Here is a 17,479-nt window from a genome sequence, read left to right on the forward strand (position 1 = left end):
GGAGTCTAATCTAAAGCTTGGCCCTCTTTCAGTAAAATTACTCCTTTAGTTCATTTTAATGAGACTGAGGTACAAGCCAGCAGACTTATGGCCCTGGGTAGTGGTGGGAGTCAGCCAATTTGCACCAGTTCGTCAGAACCCGTAGCTAATTTTTTGTTGCCCAGGCCCAGAATGGACTTCCGGAAGTGGCATCCACACAGAGAACCGGTTGTTCACATATTTGAATCCTACCACTGGCCCTGGGCATCTCTTCTGTGGTCTTTTTCAGACAGGAAACCAAGAAAGCAGAACTGGTCGCAGATGCCTGTTAAGTCTGTACAAAACTGAAAATCAAAATCTGTACCTTATCTATAGATTTTTCATTGTTAAAGCTGTGTTTAAAAAAAAGTAGTTAAAAAGGGGGGTGGAGGCATCTACCCCCAATATGCTTGATTTCTCAAACACTTTTTTTTTCTTCAGAAAGCAAAGCAACAGGAAGTTGAAATAATTTCAGCTCAGCTCATTCCTCTTTCTATTTCCTTTGAAACTTGTACAGGGTAGTAAGTTGAACTCCAGGTTTTCACGCTAGGGCCTTGGCTCACTCTTTGAATCCTATTTAGTGCTGTGCTGTGACTGATTGGGGTGCTGAAGTCCTTTTGACAGGAAGTGGTTTTGCTGTATTTTTCTCCTTGACTGCTTTGTGCTTGCCTTAGATGGAACAAGATGTGTAGCCTTTAGAAGGAGGCCGTTTCATATTTCCCGCTTTCTTTTTAAAAAGCTGATACTGGTGGTTGTTTGGGGAAGATGAGAAAAACAGTGCACAGCAGAATATAGGTAAGGAAAGTTAATTTGCTTCTCAATCCTCATCTGCAACTTGTATGATACAGCCTGGAAGGGTGTAGAGAAAATTTTACTATGGCAGAAGATCTGAATATTTGGGATGGCATTTATACTGGGTGTGCAACTGGGAACATTGACTGTCTGTCTGTCTGTCTGTCTGTCTGTCTGTCTGTCTGTCTGTCTGTCTGTCTGTCTATCTATCTATCTATCTATCTATCTATCTATCTATCTATCTATCTATCTATCTATCTATCTATCTATCTATCTATCTATCTATCTATCATCTATTCTATTAATTTTTTATGCTTCCCATCTCCCTTACAAAGTGATTCTGGGTGGCATAAAGTCTTTTATATTTCAAAAGGTGTAGTTTTTCCCCATTAAAAAAGCAAGCAGTTTGTTCTGGAAGTATGAACAGCAAGTGGTTTTAGTAAGAGCAGGGCTTTTTTTCTCATAGAACGCTCAGAACGGAGTTCCGGCACCTTTTTTGGATGGAACCTTGTAGGGTAGCCAAGGTGGGTTGTATGACATGTTTGAGTTCCGGCACCTTTTTCTTTTTCAAAAAAAAGCACTGAGTAAGAGGCTAGAGAGGGGATTGAAAGCAAAGAAAATCTCACAGCAACATGCTATGCTGGGACAATAAAACTACAATTAGTATATTGGGGATTGGTTGTCCCACTGTTGAGGTTTACTAGAAACGGTAATTGACTTGGGAGGCCGGTGTGTGGTGTAGTTGGTTCACATGGTGTGGTAGGATGGAGGGTTTGTTGTCACTGTGTGTTGGGGGGAGAGAGCACGGGGGGAGACTCAGCTAATCTCAATGTACACATGTTGTACTTTGACAATAAAAGGTTTATTATTATTTATTATTAATCAACAGAGGGAGTATCAGTATAAATATATCTGGAATGCTTGTAGTGCAGAATGAACAATGGACTTAGCTACAGCAACATACAGTATTTGTCCTAATTTGGATCTAAATCAGCAATGCCTGAAAGTTGAAGCCTTATTGCAAAAGAGATCTCCAAACTGAGGCCAAGTAGGCACAAGTTGGTCCATAGAACTTATGCAGAGATATATTCTGGAATACATTGTAATTTCACCATATTCACATGGCACCTGTTTGCAGAAAGGTATTTTCAGTACTATCCAGCAACACTTTTCTAAGATAAAGGACAAACAAGAGTTTTTCATATTATTTAATGTATAATCCCTTAAACCATGGAAAATATAACAGATGCTCTTGGAATGTAAGAGCAGCAGGGGTTTAGCCCTATCCCCTGCCACATACAGATAGTCCTCAATTTATGATAATAATTGAGCCTAAAATTTATGTTGCTAAATAAGACAGTTTTTAAATGACTTTTGCCCCATCTTACAACCTTTCAGGCCACAACTGTTAAGTGAATCACTGTAGTTGTTAAGTTAGGAACACAGTTAAGTGAATCTGGCTTTCCCCATTGACTTTTCTTATCAGAAAAGGTGATCAAAAGGTGATCACATGGGACTAGGAAACTGCAACCATCATCAATACACGCCAGTTGACAAGCATCCAAATTCTGATAATGTGGCCATGGAGATGCTGCAATGGTTATAAGTGGGAAAAACGGTCCTAAGTCACTTTTTTCAGTACTGTTATAAACTTTGAATGGTCACTAAAAAAATGGTTGTAAGTTGAGCACTCCCTGTACATAATACACTGCATGGGCAGGAAGCTCATATGCATGTTGGAGACTTAACAGGCAGGATTCTAACCCTGTAACAACGCTAAGGAGAAATCAGTCTAGGCCTCCACAATTAGGTCTCCATTTTAATGGGCGCTATCAAAATGGTGCATGTTTTTTGGAATATGGTAGTAACATATTAACATATCTGAACCTTAAACTTTTCCCAAGAATTTATTTCACATACCTCTACAACCTCTACAAAGAATGTGTGGAGTTTTCAGACGTTTTCTTTATGAGGAACTATATATATATATATATATATACAGTATATACAGTATGTATTATATATATATATACACAGTATATACAGTATTAGATAGATAGATAGATAGATAGATAGATAGATAGATAGATAGATAGATAGATAGATAGATAGATAGATAGATAGATCAATCCTTGGTCATTCGGGTTTTTTCCCCGCGTAGAATTGAAGGTATAGGAGCAACGTTTAGACGGAATCCCATCCGTCATCCTCAGGCTGGTGGCTTCAGCTTCCTTCTTCTGGGAGAAGCATGTGGTAGTGGCTGTTTGTTCCTCTTTTTTAAACTGCCAGAGGGGGTGTGTTCTGTGGGTGGAGGTGTGCTCTGATTGGGTGGGGGATTAGGTGTGTTCTGATTGGGTGGGAGTGTGTTTTGAATGGTGGGTGTGTTCTGATTGGGTGGGAGTGTGTTTTGAGTGGATGGGCTGGTCTCAGCTGCCAGCCTTAGACCTGAGCTGGTGAGTTGTGCTGCACAACTCATGTATGTATGGCTGACTGATGAAAACTAATAAGTTAGAAATGCATTTCAGTCTCCCTTAATTCTTTGTTAGTAATTTACACACACACACACACACACACACACACATCAGGAGGCAAAGCTGTGGTGTTAGAAAACTGGTTGTAGAGGTATTATTGTCCTTGGTCTCTCACAAAACCTCATTGAGTTCTTGTGAAATAGTTTGAAAAGCCATATTTTAGAGTTCCTTCAAATGTTTTACAACTCCAGTATAGAAAAGATGACAGCCAACTTTTTTAGACCAATTACCATAAAAGTAGTTTTTGCTGTCCTGAGTGACCGTTTCTTACATATGAAGCCATTGATTTTATCACATGGAATATTCCAACTCCATATGTTTTGTAAATCATCCATGTTTATTTTTATACTGTTTTAAATATTTGGTAATAATAAATTATTCATTTGGTGGAAGGCAAGGGAAGGCAAATGATAGAAGCTGAGTACAGTGTAAGCTCACTGCTTTTGTATATGCTTCATGATATATAAGTGCAGTGACAGAGACAGAGATATATAAAATGATTGGAGCATGTGTGACAATGACTGTGCTTTTGCTTTCTCATTTTGACAGATGGGTGGGTCCTATTGATGACCCTGCAATAATTAAAGCTACATACATTATGAGGAATCATAGTATGTTCCTTAAAAGTTGTAAAGTCCCTTTTAGTTCAAGGTTAGGAATGAGTGATCTTAATAATGTGATCTTAATAAATGTAATTGGTTCACTTGTTGCCTCTTCATAAATAAACTACATAGTTCAGTCCACAACAATGAAAAGTCCCTGTTGTTTTTATTCTAGTAGATTTCTGAAGCTAAGAAATACTGTTTCTCTAATGATACTCTTTAAATCATGAAAAATAAAACTATTCATTTTTTTAAACCATGGCTTTGAAAAAGAAAATCTCCATCTACATAAATTTAATTATTAACTTCTCAATCTATTTAAAACCTTCAAGAGAACTAAGTATTGAAATTGCTCTCAAAGGTTTATATAAATTTTGATACAAGATTTCAGATATATCTTTCCCCACAAATTTAGGGGTATTTTCATCCCTTTTTCACCTGGTTGAATTCATACTGCCATGGTTTTGTATACAACACTTAGAGAATAAATTAGGAATTTGAAATATATACCAGAGATCCCTTTGTTTATTTGACTACATATTCACATTTTATGTGGATTTTAGTTTAACATCTTAGTGTTCTCAGGGTTGCACATTATTCTTACACTCATGTCCATACACTTATATCTGTCTTTGTTGGCAGTGATGTAACTGGAGAAACTTTGAAAAGTTAGATTTGGCCCTGGTTCTACGTGAATTAGTATTTGAGTCCATATTTTCAGAGAAGGTTACCTGATAGCAGAGATGGAAGTTCAACCATTAGCTTCTCCAAAGTTTGCGTTTTTTTCCCCTGAGATGAAAGTACAGGTAATCCTAAACTTACAACCGCAATTTGTGCTGTCCCATTCACTCACACACAGACGTAACCATGGTTTAGTGGGTTTATTAATATTCCCCAGCAATTCCCTTCACCAAAAACCCATAACTATTCAAATTAAGTCCAGCCACAAACAGACCAATGCTAGTCCAAAGAGCCATGGCCAATGAGTCCACAAAGCACTTGAAAGTTTCCCAATCAGCATAAACCCACCAGGCAAAATTAAATCCACAATACAAAAGGGTTCACGAGACAAGAAAACTCCAAAGTTCACAAGGCATAATCCAAGTACTGTAAAGGCACAGTGTCAATCCAAAGCAAGGCAGGAATCATGATCAGAAAGCACACAGCTAGGAAACAAACACATTGTTCCCAGCATCACCTCCATCTGTCTGCCATGCTAAATAGTCAGCTTCTGTTGCAACCCATCCAGAAGGGTGAGGCTTTCTCCTCATGAGTAGTCTGGCTGAGCTTCGCTGCTCCTGCCTTTTCTAAGCCCTACATATTCTTGGATCAAGTGCAGAAGGCAGTTCCTCTTCCTCATCATTGACCAGCTGCAGCTGTGTGGGTTCCCCATCTAAGGTCTCAGGGCTGTCCTGCTGCAGTTGTGCTTCTGCCAAATCCCTCTCAGACAGCTGCTTGGAGCCATTGACCAACTCGCCGCCTCACATGGTTTATCCTCCCCCATGCTGACATCTGGAGAGGTATCTGGGAAAACATCTGGGGGAGTCATCACACAACTGAGCCCAAAATTCCCATGGCTAAGCAAGACAATTGTTAAATGAGTTTTTTCCATTTTACCCTTCTTGTCACAGTGGTCATGTGAATCACTGCACTTGTTAAGTTCGTAATATGGTTATTAAATGAATCAGGCTTCCCCATTAACTTTGATTGTCAGAAGATTGCAAAAGGTGATCACATGACTGTGGAACACTACAACCATCATAAATATGAACCAGTTGTCAAACGTCTAAATTTTAATCATGTGATCCTGGGGATGCTCCAATGGTCGTAAGTATGGAAAATGGTCATAATTCACTTTTTTTCAGCGCTGATGTAACTTTGAATAGTCACTAAACAAATGGTTACCAACAAAAGTCACATGATCAAAATTCAGACACTTGGTAACTGGCATGTCTTTATGATGGTCACAGTGTCCCAGAGTCATGTGATCACCTTTTGCGACCTTCTGGCAATCAAAGTCAATGGATAAGCCAGATTCACTTAACAACCATGTTACTAACTTGATAACTGCAGTGATTGACTTAACAAAAATGTTCATAAAATGGAACAAAACTCATTTAACAACTGTCTCAGTAACAAATACTTTGGGCTAAATTGCGGTCATAAGTTGAGAAATATCTGTAGAGAAAACAGGTCAGAAGTATTCCTTAAGCCCATGAAAAGGAGATTGTATTAGGAAGAAACTCAGGGTTGCTCCTCCTTCATTCAGTGGGTTATAAGAGGGCTTTTTTCTGACTCAGAGGGGTATAAGACAGAGGGAAAATACGACAAAAACAGATTTGCAAGATTCTGTCACTAATCTGTCGTAATGAAATTTAGTTCAACTCTTCCGGTGGAGTCCCTTCTACTTCATAGGGACTGATAAACCCTTTTTCCATTCCCCTTACACTGAAATGATAGGTTATTATTTTATTGGCAATAAGAAAAAGCAAGGGAAAAAAGGGCACAATGGGATTCTTGAATCTTTTAAGATCTTAGCATGTTGAATTACTGTCAACTTTTCAACAAAAAGCCTGAGACAGGAGGCCTTATCAGGAAGAGCCACATTAAAACAACAACAACAACAACAACAAAAACAGCTTGTTCAGCTTGAGGAGCGCTTGCATGGATTTGAAAAATGTTGCTCTGTATTTCATCCAGAAGATGGCATTCTTTGCATCCCAATGTCCATCTGTCCTGCAGCTCTTAGGCTTTTCTGATGAATTTCCAACGTAAGCACAAATTGGTCTGACAACCTATAGTTATGAGATCTGACAGATTTAATAATAGCCCAAGGTCCCAAGTAAGAAAAATATCGTGCTTGTGATATAAGTAAAATGGTAGAAGCTCAGAAACACTTGATGTGTCAGAGAAAATAGAAGCAGGTTTAGCACTTTTAAACTGCTGAATAGCATCTGAAAATTGAATGAATGTACGTGTTACACACACCTGCTCTGGTAATATTTTAGCAATTTAGTCCACTTCACTAAGCTCAGAATAAAACACTGCCATATTTCCTAGGATGGAAAAAGCAGTCTTTATGGTTAAGAGAGTAAACTTTATGTATAGCCTTTCTTACTGTTAATGAGAGAGCTGTGTAACTGAGATTGTTTCCATATGAATAATCTTGAAAGATATTGCATCAAAGATTTGCAGTTCAGTTTTTTTCCTGGGTGACAACTGTGAATTTCTACTATGTCTGCTAATGCCTCCTTAAGTAACACCAGCTGAGTAACACCAAGAGCCTTGGTGGAGCAGTGGGCTAATGCCTCCTTAAGTAACACCAGCTGCCTGCAATTAGTGCAGGTTCGCGTCCCACCAGGCTCAAGGTTGACTCAGCCTTCCATCCTTCCGAGGTAGGTAAAATGAGGACCCAGATTGTTGGGGGCAATAAGCTGACTTTGTAATAATGCCGCTTGGGGTGTGTGTGAAAGCCCTAATAAGCAGGCATATACATAGAATGAAGGCTACTGCTAAGCTTGTAAGCCGTCCTGAGTCTTCGGAGAAGGGCGGGATATAAATGGAATTAATAATAAAATAAATAATAAATATAAATGGAATTAAAATAAAATAAAATAAATAAAAATATATATTGCTATTCCAGGTGTTATTTTGCATTCCCTACTTTTCTTTCTTTCCGGTCTTCCTTCCAGTAAAGACCTTTTGCACAGAATTGTGTCTGTGTAAATAACTGAAATATCTCAATTTTCATTTCTTGGTGGTTTTTACAGGGCTTCTTTTCTCCTGTACCAAGTCTACAACTTCAATATTTTATTTTTATTTTTGGGTGATTTCAAGTGATTCTCAAGATACACCTCAAAAGCCACACTTCCAAAGCCTTCTGCCTGCTTTCAGCCTCCCTGGATATTGTACAGGTTTTGCAAATATGCAAATACAAAGGATATAAGATTCCTATTCATAGTTTGAAGTTTTCTTCCACTGAGTTAGGAAAAAAATAATAATTGAAATTTTATTTGCCTTTTCATTTTTCCAACTCTTTTATCTTCTTCCATGATTAAGTATCCAAAATAAATAACATTTTTGACTAAAATTCAAAAAAAATGGAAACAACTTTTTACACTGATGGGATAACTGTGGATTTTTTTTCTGTACAAGCTGCTCTTACATGTACCTAAATATAAGGTGGTAAAATCACTGCTTAGGGTCTCAAGCACCTTTTAATCTAAAAGACTGTTGATAAAAATACAATATCCTGATCTCCAGCTAATTTGCAATCCATCTGCATTATACCTGAGCTATTTTAAGTTATTCAAGCCAATTGTGAGTGAAATCACATCCCATTATTTTCCCAGTTACTTTATTAAGAGTGCAGCAAGCTCTAGTTATTCTTTCAAATTCTAGGGATTTTTCAAAATCTGCTTACGGTAGGTAGTAGTGATTATTACTTCTGCGACTCTTAAACTGCAGTGAGTCTTGGACCCTTTACGCATGGCAGGAGAGAAAGTTAAACACCTTTGATATGCGCTGTCTCCGATGTATTCTTGGCATCACCTGGCATGACAAAGTTCCAAATAGCGCAGTCCTGGAATGTACTGGAATTTCTAGCATGTATACACTATTGAAACAGTGATGTCTATGCTGGCTTGGGCATGTCGTGAGAATGGCTGATGGTTGGATTCCGAAAGACCTCCTGTATGGAGAACTAGTGCAGGGAAAGCGCCCCAGAAGGAGACTAGAGTTGCGATATAAGGATATCTGCAAGAGGGATCTAAAGGCCTTGGGAATGAACATTAACAGCTGGGAAACCTTGACCTCTGATCGCTCAGCTTGGAGGCTAAAGACGCAGCATGGCCTTCTCCAATTCGAAGAGACACTTGTGCAGCAGGCTGAGGCAAAGAGGCAGTCCCAGAACCAGAGAAATCTGGGGGATGGACAGAGGATAGATTGTATCTGCCCTCAGTGTGGAAGGGACTGCCACTCTCGAATTGGCCTTTTTAGCCACACCAGATGCTGCTTTAGGACCTCTTTCCAGAGCATGATACCATAGCCTCTTGAGACCGAAGGATGCCAATGACTGAACAAGAGGTGTCTCTGTCTCCTTGTCCTTTTTTCCCGGGGCTTAAAAAACATTAGTGCAATCCAGCACAATAGACCTAAGAAATATTATTTGTTTTGTGTCCTAAGAACCTATAATTTTCTGGATTCTATAACTCGTAACAGAAGAGGTTATCTTTGTTAATCACATATTTAAAGGAGGGTCAAATAAAAACTTGATACATCATCAAAATATTGCTGAATTATTGACTGAGGAGCTTCTTGTCTGAAGTTAACATTTCCTGTTTAATGCCACTACTAATATTAAAAGTCTAATTCTCATGTACCACAGCATCATCAGGCTACATATATATTAAATTGGTTATTATGTATTCTACCTTTACATCATCTTTCTGAATGTCAAAACAAATGTTTTACAAGTCTATTTAAAAAAAAAAATCAGGATGACCCTTTATGAAGGCCTAAATGTAACTTCCACCTTCTGGCACAATTGGTGGAGGCCAAATAAGTCTTTTTCTGCCTTTGAGCAAACTTGAGACGTCTATCTCAGATGTGAGTATGAGAAGACCAAAGGCAAACTCTACTGCCTGCCAGCTGGCAGTAGTAGAAGATTTGCTGTAAGATTACAGGACAGAGGAATGGCTGTGGAGATAAGAATAATCTTTTATGGAAACTGCACTCTTCCAGGATAGTTTGGATGGTTTGGTGAATAATAAAAGTGCCCCACTGATGCTGTTGTTAAGATATCCTGGTATCCTGAGCTATCCTATTGGCTTTACAGTTTTCTCCTTGTTGGTTAAAGGGGATTCCAGGCTGGCTTAGTGCAAAGTGTGTTAAGCATGTTTAACTGTTATATTTTGCAGATTTGACATATTAATCATGCAGCAGTTAGCAGCTTCAGATCTCAGCGTAGGAAAGCTACATCCTTCCCCCGAAAGCACAGGGGCTGTTCAGATGAGGATCAAAAGTCCCAGCAACACCCATGACAGGTCCAGCCAAAGCAAATCTATGGTATTCTCTGAGAATCTGAAAGTCATTGAGTCTGTAAGTACTGATCCCAATTGGCCTTTTAAATTTCTTCACCAGATACATGGGCAAAGATTGACATTTTTTTTCCTGTTTTTTTTTTAATTCAAAGAAGACAATGTTCCCCAATAATGTTTCAAGAGCAGGTAGATTCCCTGATCAATATTGGGAGCACCGCAATTGAAAAAAAAACCTTATAACATCTGATCTTGTGATTAAATGAAATTGCAGAGCCAAAAAGACTGCAGTCACTAGGAGGGGTTTGGTTGAGTGAAAAAGGGGGCACTTACCCATGTGTGTGGCTCTTCCTGCTACTAAGTAAATGCAAGAACCCCACATTTTGCTCCTTCGGATCTTAGAAAAATCCTTTCCAAATGTTTCTAAAGCATATTCTTATACTGTAAAATGAAATGAAATGAAAACTGGTAGAAATCATTACAATCCTCCCCCCCCCATCATTTCCCACACATTTTTGCTTTCTGTCTTTCACTCATTCTACAGCAATCTGCCTATAAAGATACTGGGGAAAGGTTTCCAATCTACTATCTGAGAAAACTATAGTATCATTTTGGCAGGCCTCTGGATTAGACCACCTAGGGAATTTTCAATAAAACAAAACCATTGCAGTAATGTTTCTCCTTGTTCTTTCTTAAAACGGTGATTTAAAAAGATATGTTGGTTGGCAGTTCTGAGAACAGTAGGAATGTCCTGGAGAACTATCAGAGCTGTAGTTTCCCATCCATTTCTTGACTTAAGTCATTAACCAAAGCAGCCAAGGCTGTTTTTGTCCTTTAGATTGGAATGCGTGAAGTCTCTCATCAAAGTCTATCTAGAATGGAAGGTTTTCTAAAACCTTTATCAAAGCCAGATTTTTTTTCCCCTTAAAGTTCTAATAACTGCTTTTTAGCTGTAGGACGTATATTCCCCACCTATATTCTTTTTATGATCCATACTAAAAGTGGAGTCCAGACTACATAAAGGCCATAAATGAATGGCATTTAGCTAATTGTTTCACTAGAGTGAGTTCCCCAAAAAGTTCTAAAGAATTATATAAACCAGAGGTCTTCAAACTTGGCTCTTTTATGACTTGTGGACTTCAACTCCCAGAATTCCTCAGCTGGCTGAGGACTTCTGGGAGCTGACATCCACAAGTCTTAAACTTGTCAAGGTTGCAGACCCCTGCATTAGAGGATATTTAGAAGTGATTGCATAAAAGGTCTGAGTCATTTGTTTATTTCAAGTAAATATCAAAATAAAGTTGGAGTGCTAGCTAAAATGGAAGGGAACCTCTTTGATGACTTTTTAAAAAATCCTAATTAAACCCTATCATAATGAAATATGAGATCATTAGGTAAAGGTAAAGGTTCCCCCGCACATGCGTGCTAGTCGTTTCCAACTCTAGGGGCTGGTGCTCATCTCCGTTTCAAAGCCGGAGCCAGCGCTTGTCCGAGGACGTCTCTGTGGTCATGTGGCTGGCATGACTAGACGCCAAAGGCGCACGAAATGCTGTTACCTTCCCACCGTAGTGGTCCCTATTTTTCTACTTGCATTTTTACGTGCTTTCGAACTGCTAGGTTGGCAGAAGCTGGGACGAGTAACAAGCGCTCACTCTGTTATGCGGCACTCGGGATTCGACCCGCCAAACTGCCAACCTTCTGATCGACAAGCTCAGCGTCCTAACCCACTGAGCCACCGCGTCCCTATGAGATCATTACATTCAAATAAAAATATAAATAAATAAATACAAAATCAAGTTTCCCCCTCCCCCACCCCCCAAAAAGACAGGCCTAAAATTTCAATTCCATTATACATTTCCTTAATTCTTATGCCCTGACCTTTTTTCATCTTGGTTTGAAAAGAAATACAAGTTTAATATTTTTCCAGATACTAAAGGTTGGAGTGAGCACTGCAATGGTTGTAGTGATTTAAAACATAAATGTGGGGGCAGGATTGTTCATGTCATGGGGTGGCATGGGATTCTGTCTGATTTTTATTTTGTAGAGCTTTTTTTTTAACCTAAAAAGCAAGTAAATATACCATCGATTATCCTCTGTCACATCATTTTTGAGAGAGTGGTTAGGATTGTCGAAAAGAATGAGCTTCAGATTTTTCACCCCAGACCTGATTTTCTTTGGGTGTGACTTACAATCTGTGCTGGCCCTAAAGAAGTGACACATATCCCTGAAAAAATACATTTGACAAGTGAGCTCTCAATAAGGATTTGGTAATGCTATGTCTTTCCTTGCAGAACAATGGGAAAATCTTAGAGATTTTATTTTGTCAAAAGGAAGACAAAACAGTTGCCTGAACTCTTTTGCTGTGAATATTAGACAGGTGATAATAAATATTAGGTAAATATAAGAAATGATGTGGTATTTGTTAGGGATGCTTCACTTTTGGAAGCTGTGATGGGAAAGGATTTCATTTCACTTGTGGATCTCTTTGCCTTCAAGCAAGAAGTCTTTTGAAAGTTGAGATTACAAAACAAGTGTTTGTCACTAAAGGCCTGTGCAAGTATTGGAACTTGCTTCTCAGATATTGCATAACATTTCACAAACAGAAAGAAAAAAAAGGAGAGGGGGGAGACCCTTTCTAGAAGAAATGAAGATCCTTCACAAAATTTTGCAGTAGAGGGAATTACAAAGAGTTAAAATCTGGAATCTGAGCTGCCCCTAATTTTTAAGCAGCAGAAAGAGCCAAATGGCTGTGGATTTATTTATTTATTACCTCTTCTGAAAAGATTTACATGCTAATACTTCAGAGGTGAACTCGGCTGCCAGTCATATCCTTTCCCCTTTCCTCATCCTGTGTTACTAAACGAACTGATTGGTATGAGCCTCCCTTGGTTAATTTTCCTCTGTAATGGCTGCAACTTGCAGCTGAGGCCATATGATGTTGCAAAATTATTTATGCAATTTTAGTCACTGGTTTTGGATTCTAGCTGTGTTTTTCAGCTCCCAGCAAACAAGCCAGAGCTCCAAAACTATAGGAGGAGGAGCTCACCAAAAAGACAACACAGATAGACAAGCAGGTACTCTTGCCGTCCCTCATCAGAGCCATGAAAAAGTATTGATTAGCTAGTCTCCGGATATGATGGATCCTTATGAAGAGCAGAGGAAATAAACAGACTGCAGAGCGAGTGTGTTGCTTACTGTCATTATCTCCACGTTCAAATGCAAAATTAACCACAGCATAGTTCAAAAATATGTGATTTTAATTATTCTTCTCATAGTTAGCTGAAGAGAAATGCGTAGTTCAGAAAAGCTGGCATGACACTTGGAGAACAGGAGGAAAAGTCCTTCCATCTCAGCCCAGTAACTGATGAAACATTCATTTCCTTAACGTTCTAATTTAAAACTGTCACTTTCTTGTGACACATTTGCACGTAGTACTTAAAAAACAACAACACACACACAGGCACATCACCAGCCCAAATCCCATAATTGAGATCTAACATAATTCTTCAGCAACTGAGTGAAAAGCGTATTTATAGCAATATATTTGGAAATAGTATAATATATTAACAGTTAGAGTTGTACCTTTCAAAAAGTTTAAAAGTTAAGTATATTTAATGATGCCTAACATATTTTATTGGCTGTGTTTAACAAAAGGCACTAGGCTGCAGTTGTTTTTGACAAGCATGAAAACATCACAGCATGAAACTGCAAAAGGAATTATGTAGAGAAATTACAAGTGATCCATCTCTCAGTGAATTATCCACCTCAATAGCCTGCAGAACTCAGCTACCAATTAACACCTACTTTATTACATGTTGGGATGTACTTAATAACTTTCATGTGTTTATGCACTATTACCTTGACTGATGCCTCTTGTACAATTAGGCATAATTGGCATATCAATATGCAAAAGTTAAAAGGATTAACCCTCTTAAAACTAATGAGCATTTCTGTATCCAGCTGCTAAATGAGACAAAATTAGCATTTTTCACTTTTGGGCAGGATTTTATCATGCAGTTTCTCACTGTTGGTAATACCTTGTTACATAACTTTTTGGTGTGGATGGGGAAGTTGGGGTGAGCAGGTGGTGAAGAATAAGGATGGGTGGGTGGAAGGACACCAAAAATGCTCCTTAAAAGTTGTATCATCCAAAACATTTTGCATAAGCAACTACAACTGAGCGTCTTTTGGAAAAGTTTTGTTTTCTTAGCAGCTAATTATAGAGGTGCAGAATATGTCGTTTCTCCATGCAAACTTGGCTCTGATATAAAGGACGGAAAGCTTGCCATACTAATTCTCCCATTCTTTCTAGTTTGTTTTTTTTTAAAAAAAAACACAACTCTCCTTCTCTCTTGTGCACACTCTTTTTCCTGTGCAAAGTTTTCTGACTAGATATTGACAGAATGAAAAATATGTTGGCATATTTGGTTGAGTGAGTCTGTTAAGTGGCTGGTAAAAGACAAAAAAAAAAAGACCAAAATCTGAAGCAAAAAAAAAATCCAATATTTCAATCATGGTGCTGATGAAATTACAAGGATATGGACGGTAACCGTTTACATTGAAGTCATGATGGATTGCCAATGAAGCAGAACAGAAAAGTGTGATTCGAAAGGAATCTCATTAAGGACTTCCGGGAAAGAATTAGTGAAGTGAAGACAGCTCCGCCACAAGCGGAGTCAATGATTGCAGCAAAATGAAGAGCTGGTGAGTAGACTGGCTCTTTGTAATTCCTTTTCAGACAAGGAGAGGACTTAAGATCACCCACCAGCACTCCATACAGTTGCTTCTCATGAGGACATTGCAAGAAAGTGGTGTCCAGCAGGTTTAGAATTCTGGTAGAATGAGGAAATAGACATTTTTGCTCAAACTTTGATTGTCACACTTATGGTTATTATTCACATACTTCCCTTTCTAATCACATTTGGAAATTGTTGGTTATGTGCTTTCTAGATATTGGCAAGTTTCAGGGCACTAGGTGAGTTTTTTTCAATCCTTACTGGAAGAAGTTTTAAATGCAAGTCTCTTTTTTAAATAAACAGAAATCGGGTAGTTAGGACATTAATTTTGGAAAGTTACAACTAGGGGTCCAAATAAATTTGAAGTAAGATTTTGAAATTACCTCTAAGAATTCTTCCTGAGGGAAAATGTTGTTGCTTTGATGAAGATTGGGCATGAGAGGAAAACATAAGTAACTAAAAGTTACAATTAAAGGAAAAGGACACTTAAATTTAACTAATACAGAATGAAGTAAAATTATTTAACTTTGGACATATTGAAGGATATTTATGAAAAATGGAGCCAGAAGTTAATTATAAGGATGCCTACCTTTATAGATATACTGTCTTTAAAAGATGTTAAGGAAGAAGAAGAAAATTTACCAGAAAAGATACGATGATATGAAAGTGGATTTAAAAATGACAAGCTAAAAGAATGATATGGAAAAAGATGCTATACTGGGTATACAAATGAAACTGGCTAATGTGTTAATAATATAAAATAACAAAATAAATAACAAAACCAAAGGGCAACGTGAATAATTTTTTTATACTGTATTTACAAAAAAAGATTTGTTACGGTTTTGGGGAATTTTGTGAGAAAGAAATGAAAATAAATGAAGTTCTAGCACATTATTTAAAGGGATGGAAATTCAAGATTGTTAAATGTAAAAGAAGAGGATATAAAGTTGACTTATTTAATCAAGTTGAAAATAGATGTGTTGTTATCTCCGTTTAGTGAACTTTTACTGACCAGGACTGAATGAGGTTTTAAGGATTTGTTTGTTGTTAAGAGATTAAATATGGAAACAAGAGATCATTTGTTGTATTTTAAGAGGAAGTGATAAGCTACTAAAATTATTCATAATTATTCAGATGAAGAGCAAAAGCCATTTCTTTATCTATTTCTCTTTTTTACTATTTTTTCTTTCTTTTCTATTTTTCTTTCTATTTTCTTGTTTCAATTTTTCTTTCTTTTTCTTTTTTATGCTATTTATTCTTTTTGGCATTCATTTTTACCCTTTTAATTGTAATATTTAATAAAATTATTATAAAGAATAAGAAATCTCAATAAAGTTTTGCCTTTACAAATCTAATCTAGATTTTTTTCCCCTCTTTCCCACATTTTTTTAAAAAATAAATTCTATTCAATGCATTTAAGAGGTTCACATCATAAAGTAGAGTTGTGAGATCCCCTGGGTACATATATTTGGCAAAAATGGAAGTATAATTCATAGGCAGCATAATCTAATAGGAATTAGATTAAAATAGATTAAAGATTTAGATTAAAAAAAAAGCAGCTGAAATTTGCTCTAACTAGTTCATAATAAAATATGAAGCTTTCTTTTAGATTTATTTATTTTTAGTATTTTCTACTGAATAAGCATTCTGGAACTAAGTTTTCTATAAATCTGCATGATAGTGGTAATTCCACTTTGGGGGAAAAAGTATGCAACATTCTCTGCAGGAGAGATGTATTGATATTAATTATTTATATATGCATTCCTCAGGATTTTATTTTATAATCATAAGAACACTGCTATTACTATGGATATAGGATGGAGACAAGATTTGATGAGGGCCAGTTCTAAGGCAAAAGTTCAAGGTTTATTAAATTATTTTCTAATTTATTCAAATTTATTTAAAGGTAGAAAATACTTTAATTATTGTACTCAAATATTTAATAATATTGAAATGTAGTATCATTTCTTAGAATATTTATATCAGGGAAGAATTTTAACCAATGTAATGAGGTAGCCATTTTTTCTTTAATGTGATTTTTTTTTAAAGTATTAATCCTTACAAAAACCACAGGGGAATACATCAGAAAAGATTTTTTTATTATTATTACCTAATGCAAGGAGGAATATTGCTTGTAATCAGTGGTGGGATTCAGCCGGTTCACACCATTTTGGCAGAACCGGTAGCTTATTTTTTGTTGCTCAGGCCCAGAATGGACTTCTGGAAGTGGCATCCACACAGAGAACCGGTTGTTCACATATTTGAATCCCACCACTGCTTGTAACACAATTGTTTCTGCAATTGCTGCATATATATTAAACTGAGAATGTTGAGAATGTATCTGAGAAAATAATGTGCAAAATGGAACTCAAATAAATCTTAATAATCTGTCTGAAAATGTATGCAGTTTAATAAATTAATCAATAAAGCAAATTAATCAATCAACCAGAAGCTCTTTCAGTGAAAACTCTGGTTATTTTCCATTGTAGTCATATTTGGAATGGTTTATATTAAGCTCGCAGCTTAAGGCCTTCTGACTCTGGGCCAGTTGTTCTTTGCCAGGTCACTGAATTTGTCTAATGCTTTAAAAGCTGCTACTCACTGTATCTAAATAAAAAGGGGGACAATGCAAACCATTGAAATAGTAAAATTGGGATGAAGGTTTTCTGAAGGCACCCATTATTTACCAAAATTCATGTGATATAGTAGTAGAATATAAGATTTTCTCATATCTGTGTACATTCTTGTGTCTTCTCTCTTTT

General features: G+C 37.1%; 1 protein-coding gene across 1 annotated transcript in view; it reads left to right on the plus strand.

The window, feature by feature from the left end:
* Positions 1 to 654: 654 nt before the first annotated feature.
* The window catches only part of ARHGAP15 (Rho GTPase activating protein 15), a 485,392-nt gene continuing 468,567 nt past the window's right edge, over positions 655 to 17,479 (plus strand). Inside the window, exons 1-2 of the mRNA XM_081336568.1 lie at positions 655 to 813; positions 9,862 to 10,042. Of these exons, the coding sequence (XP_081192694.1) occupies positions 9,878 to 10,042 (165 nt within the window). The 5' untranslated portion in view covers positions 655 to 813; positions 9,862 to 9,877. The remainder of the gene's footprint in view (positions 814 to 9,861; positions 10,043 to 17,479) is intronic.

This window comes from Vipera berus (genome assembly GCF_964194415.1).
Source record: "Vipera berus genome assembly, chromosome: 1".
NCBI classification, from domain to species: Eukaryota; Metazoa; Chordata; class Lepidosauria; order Squamata; family Viperidae; genus Vipera; species Vipera berus.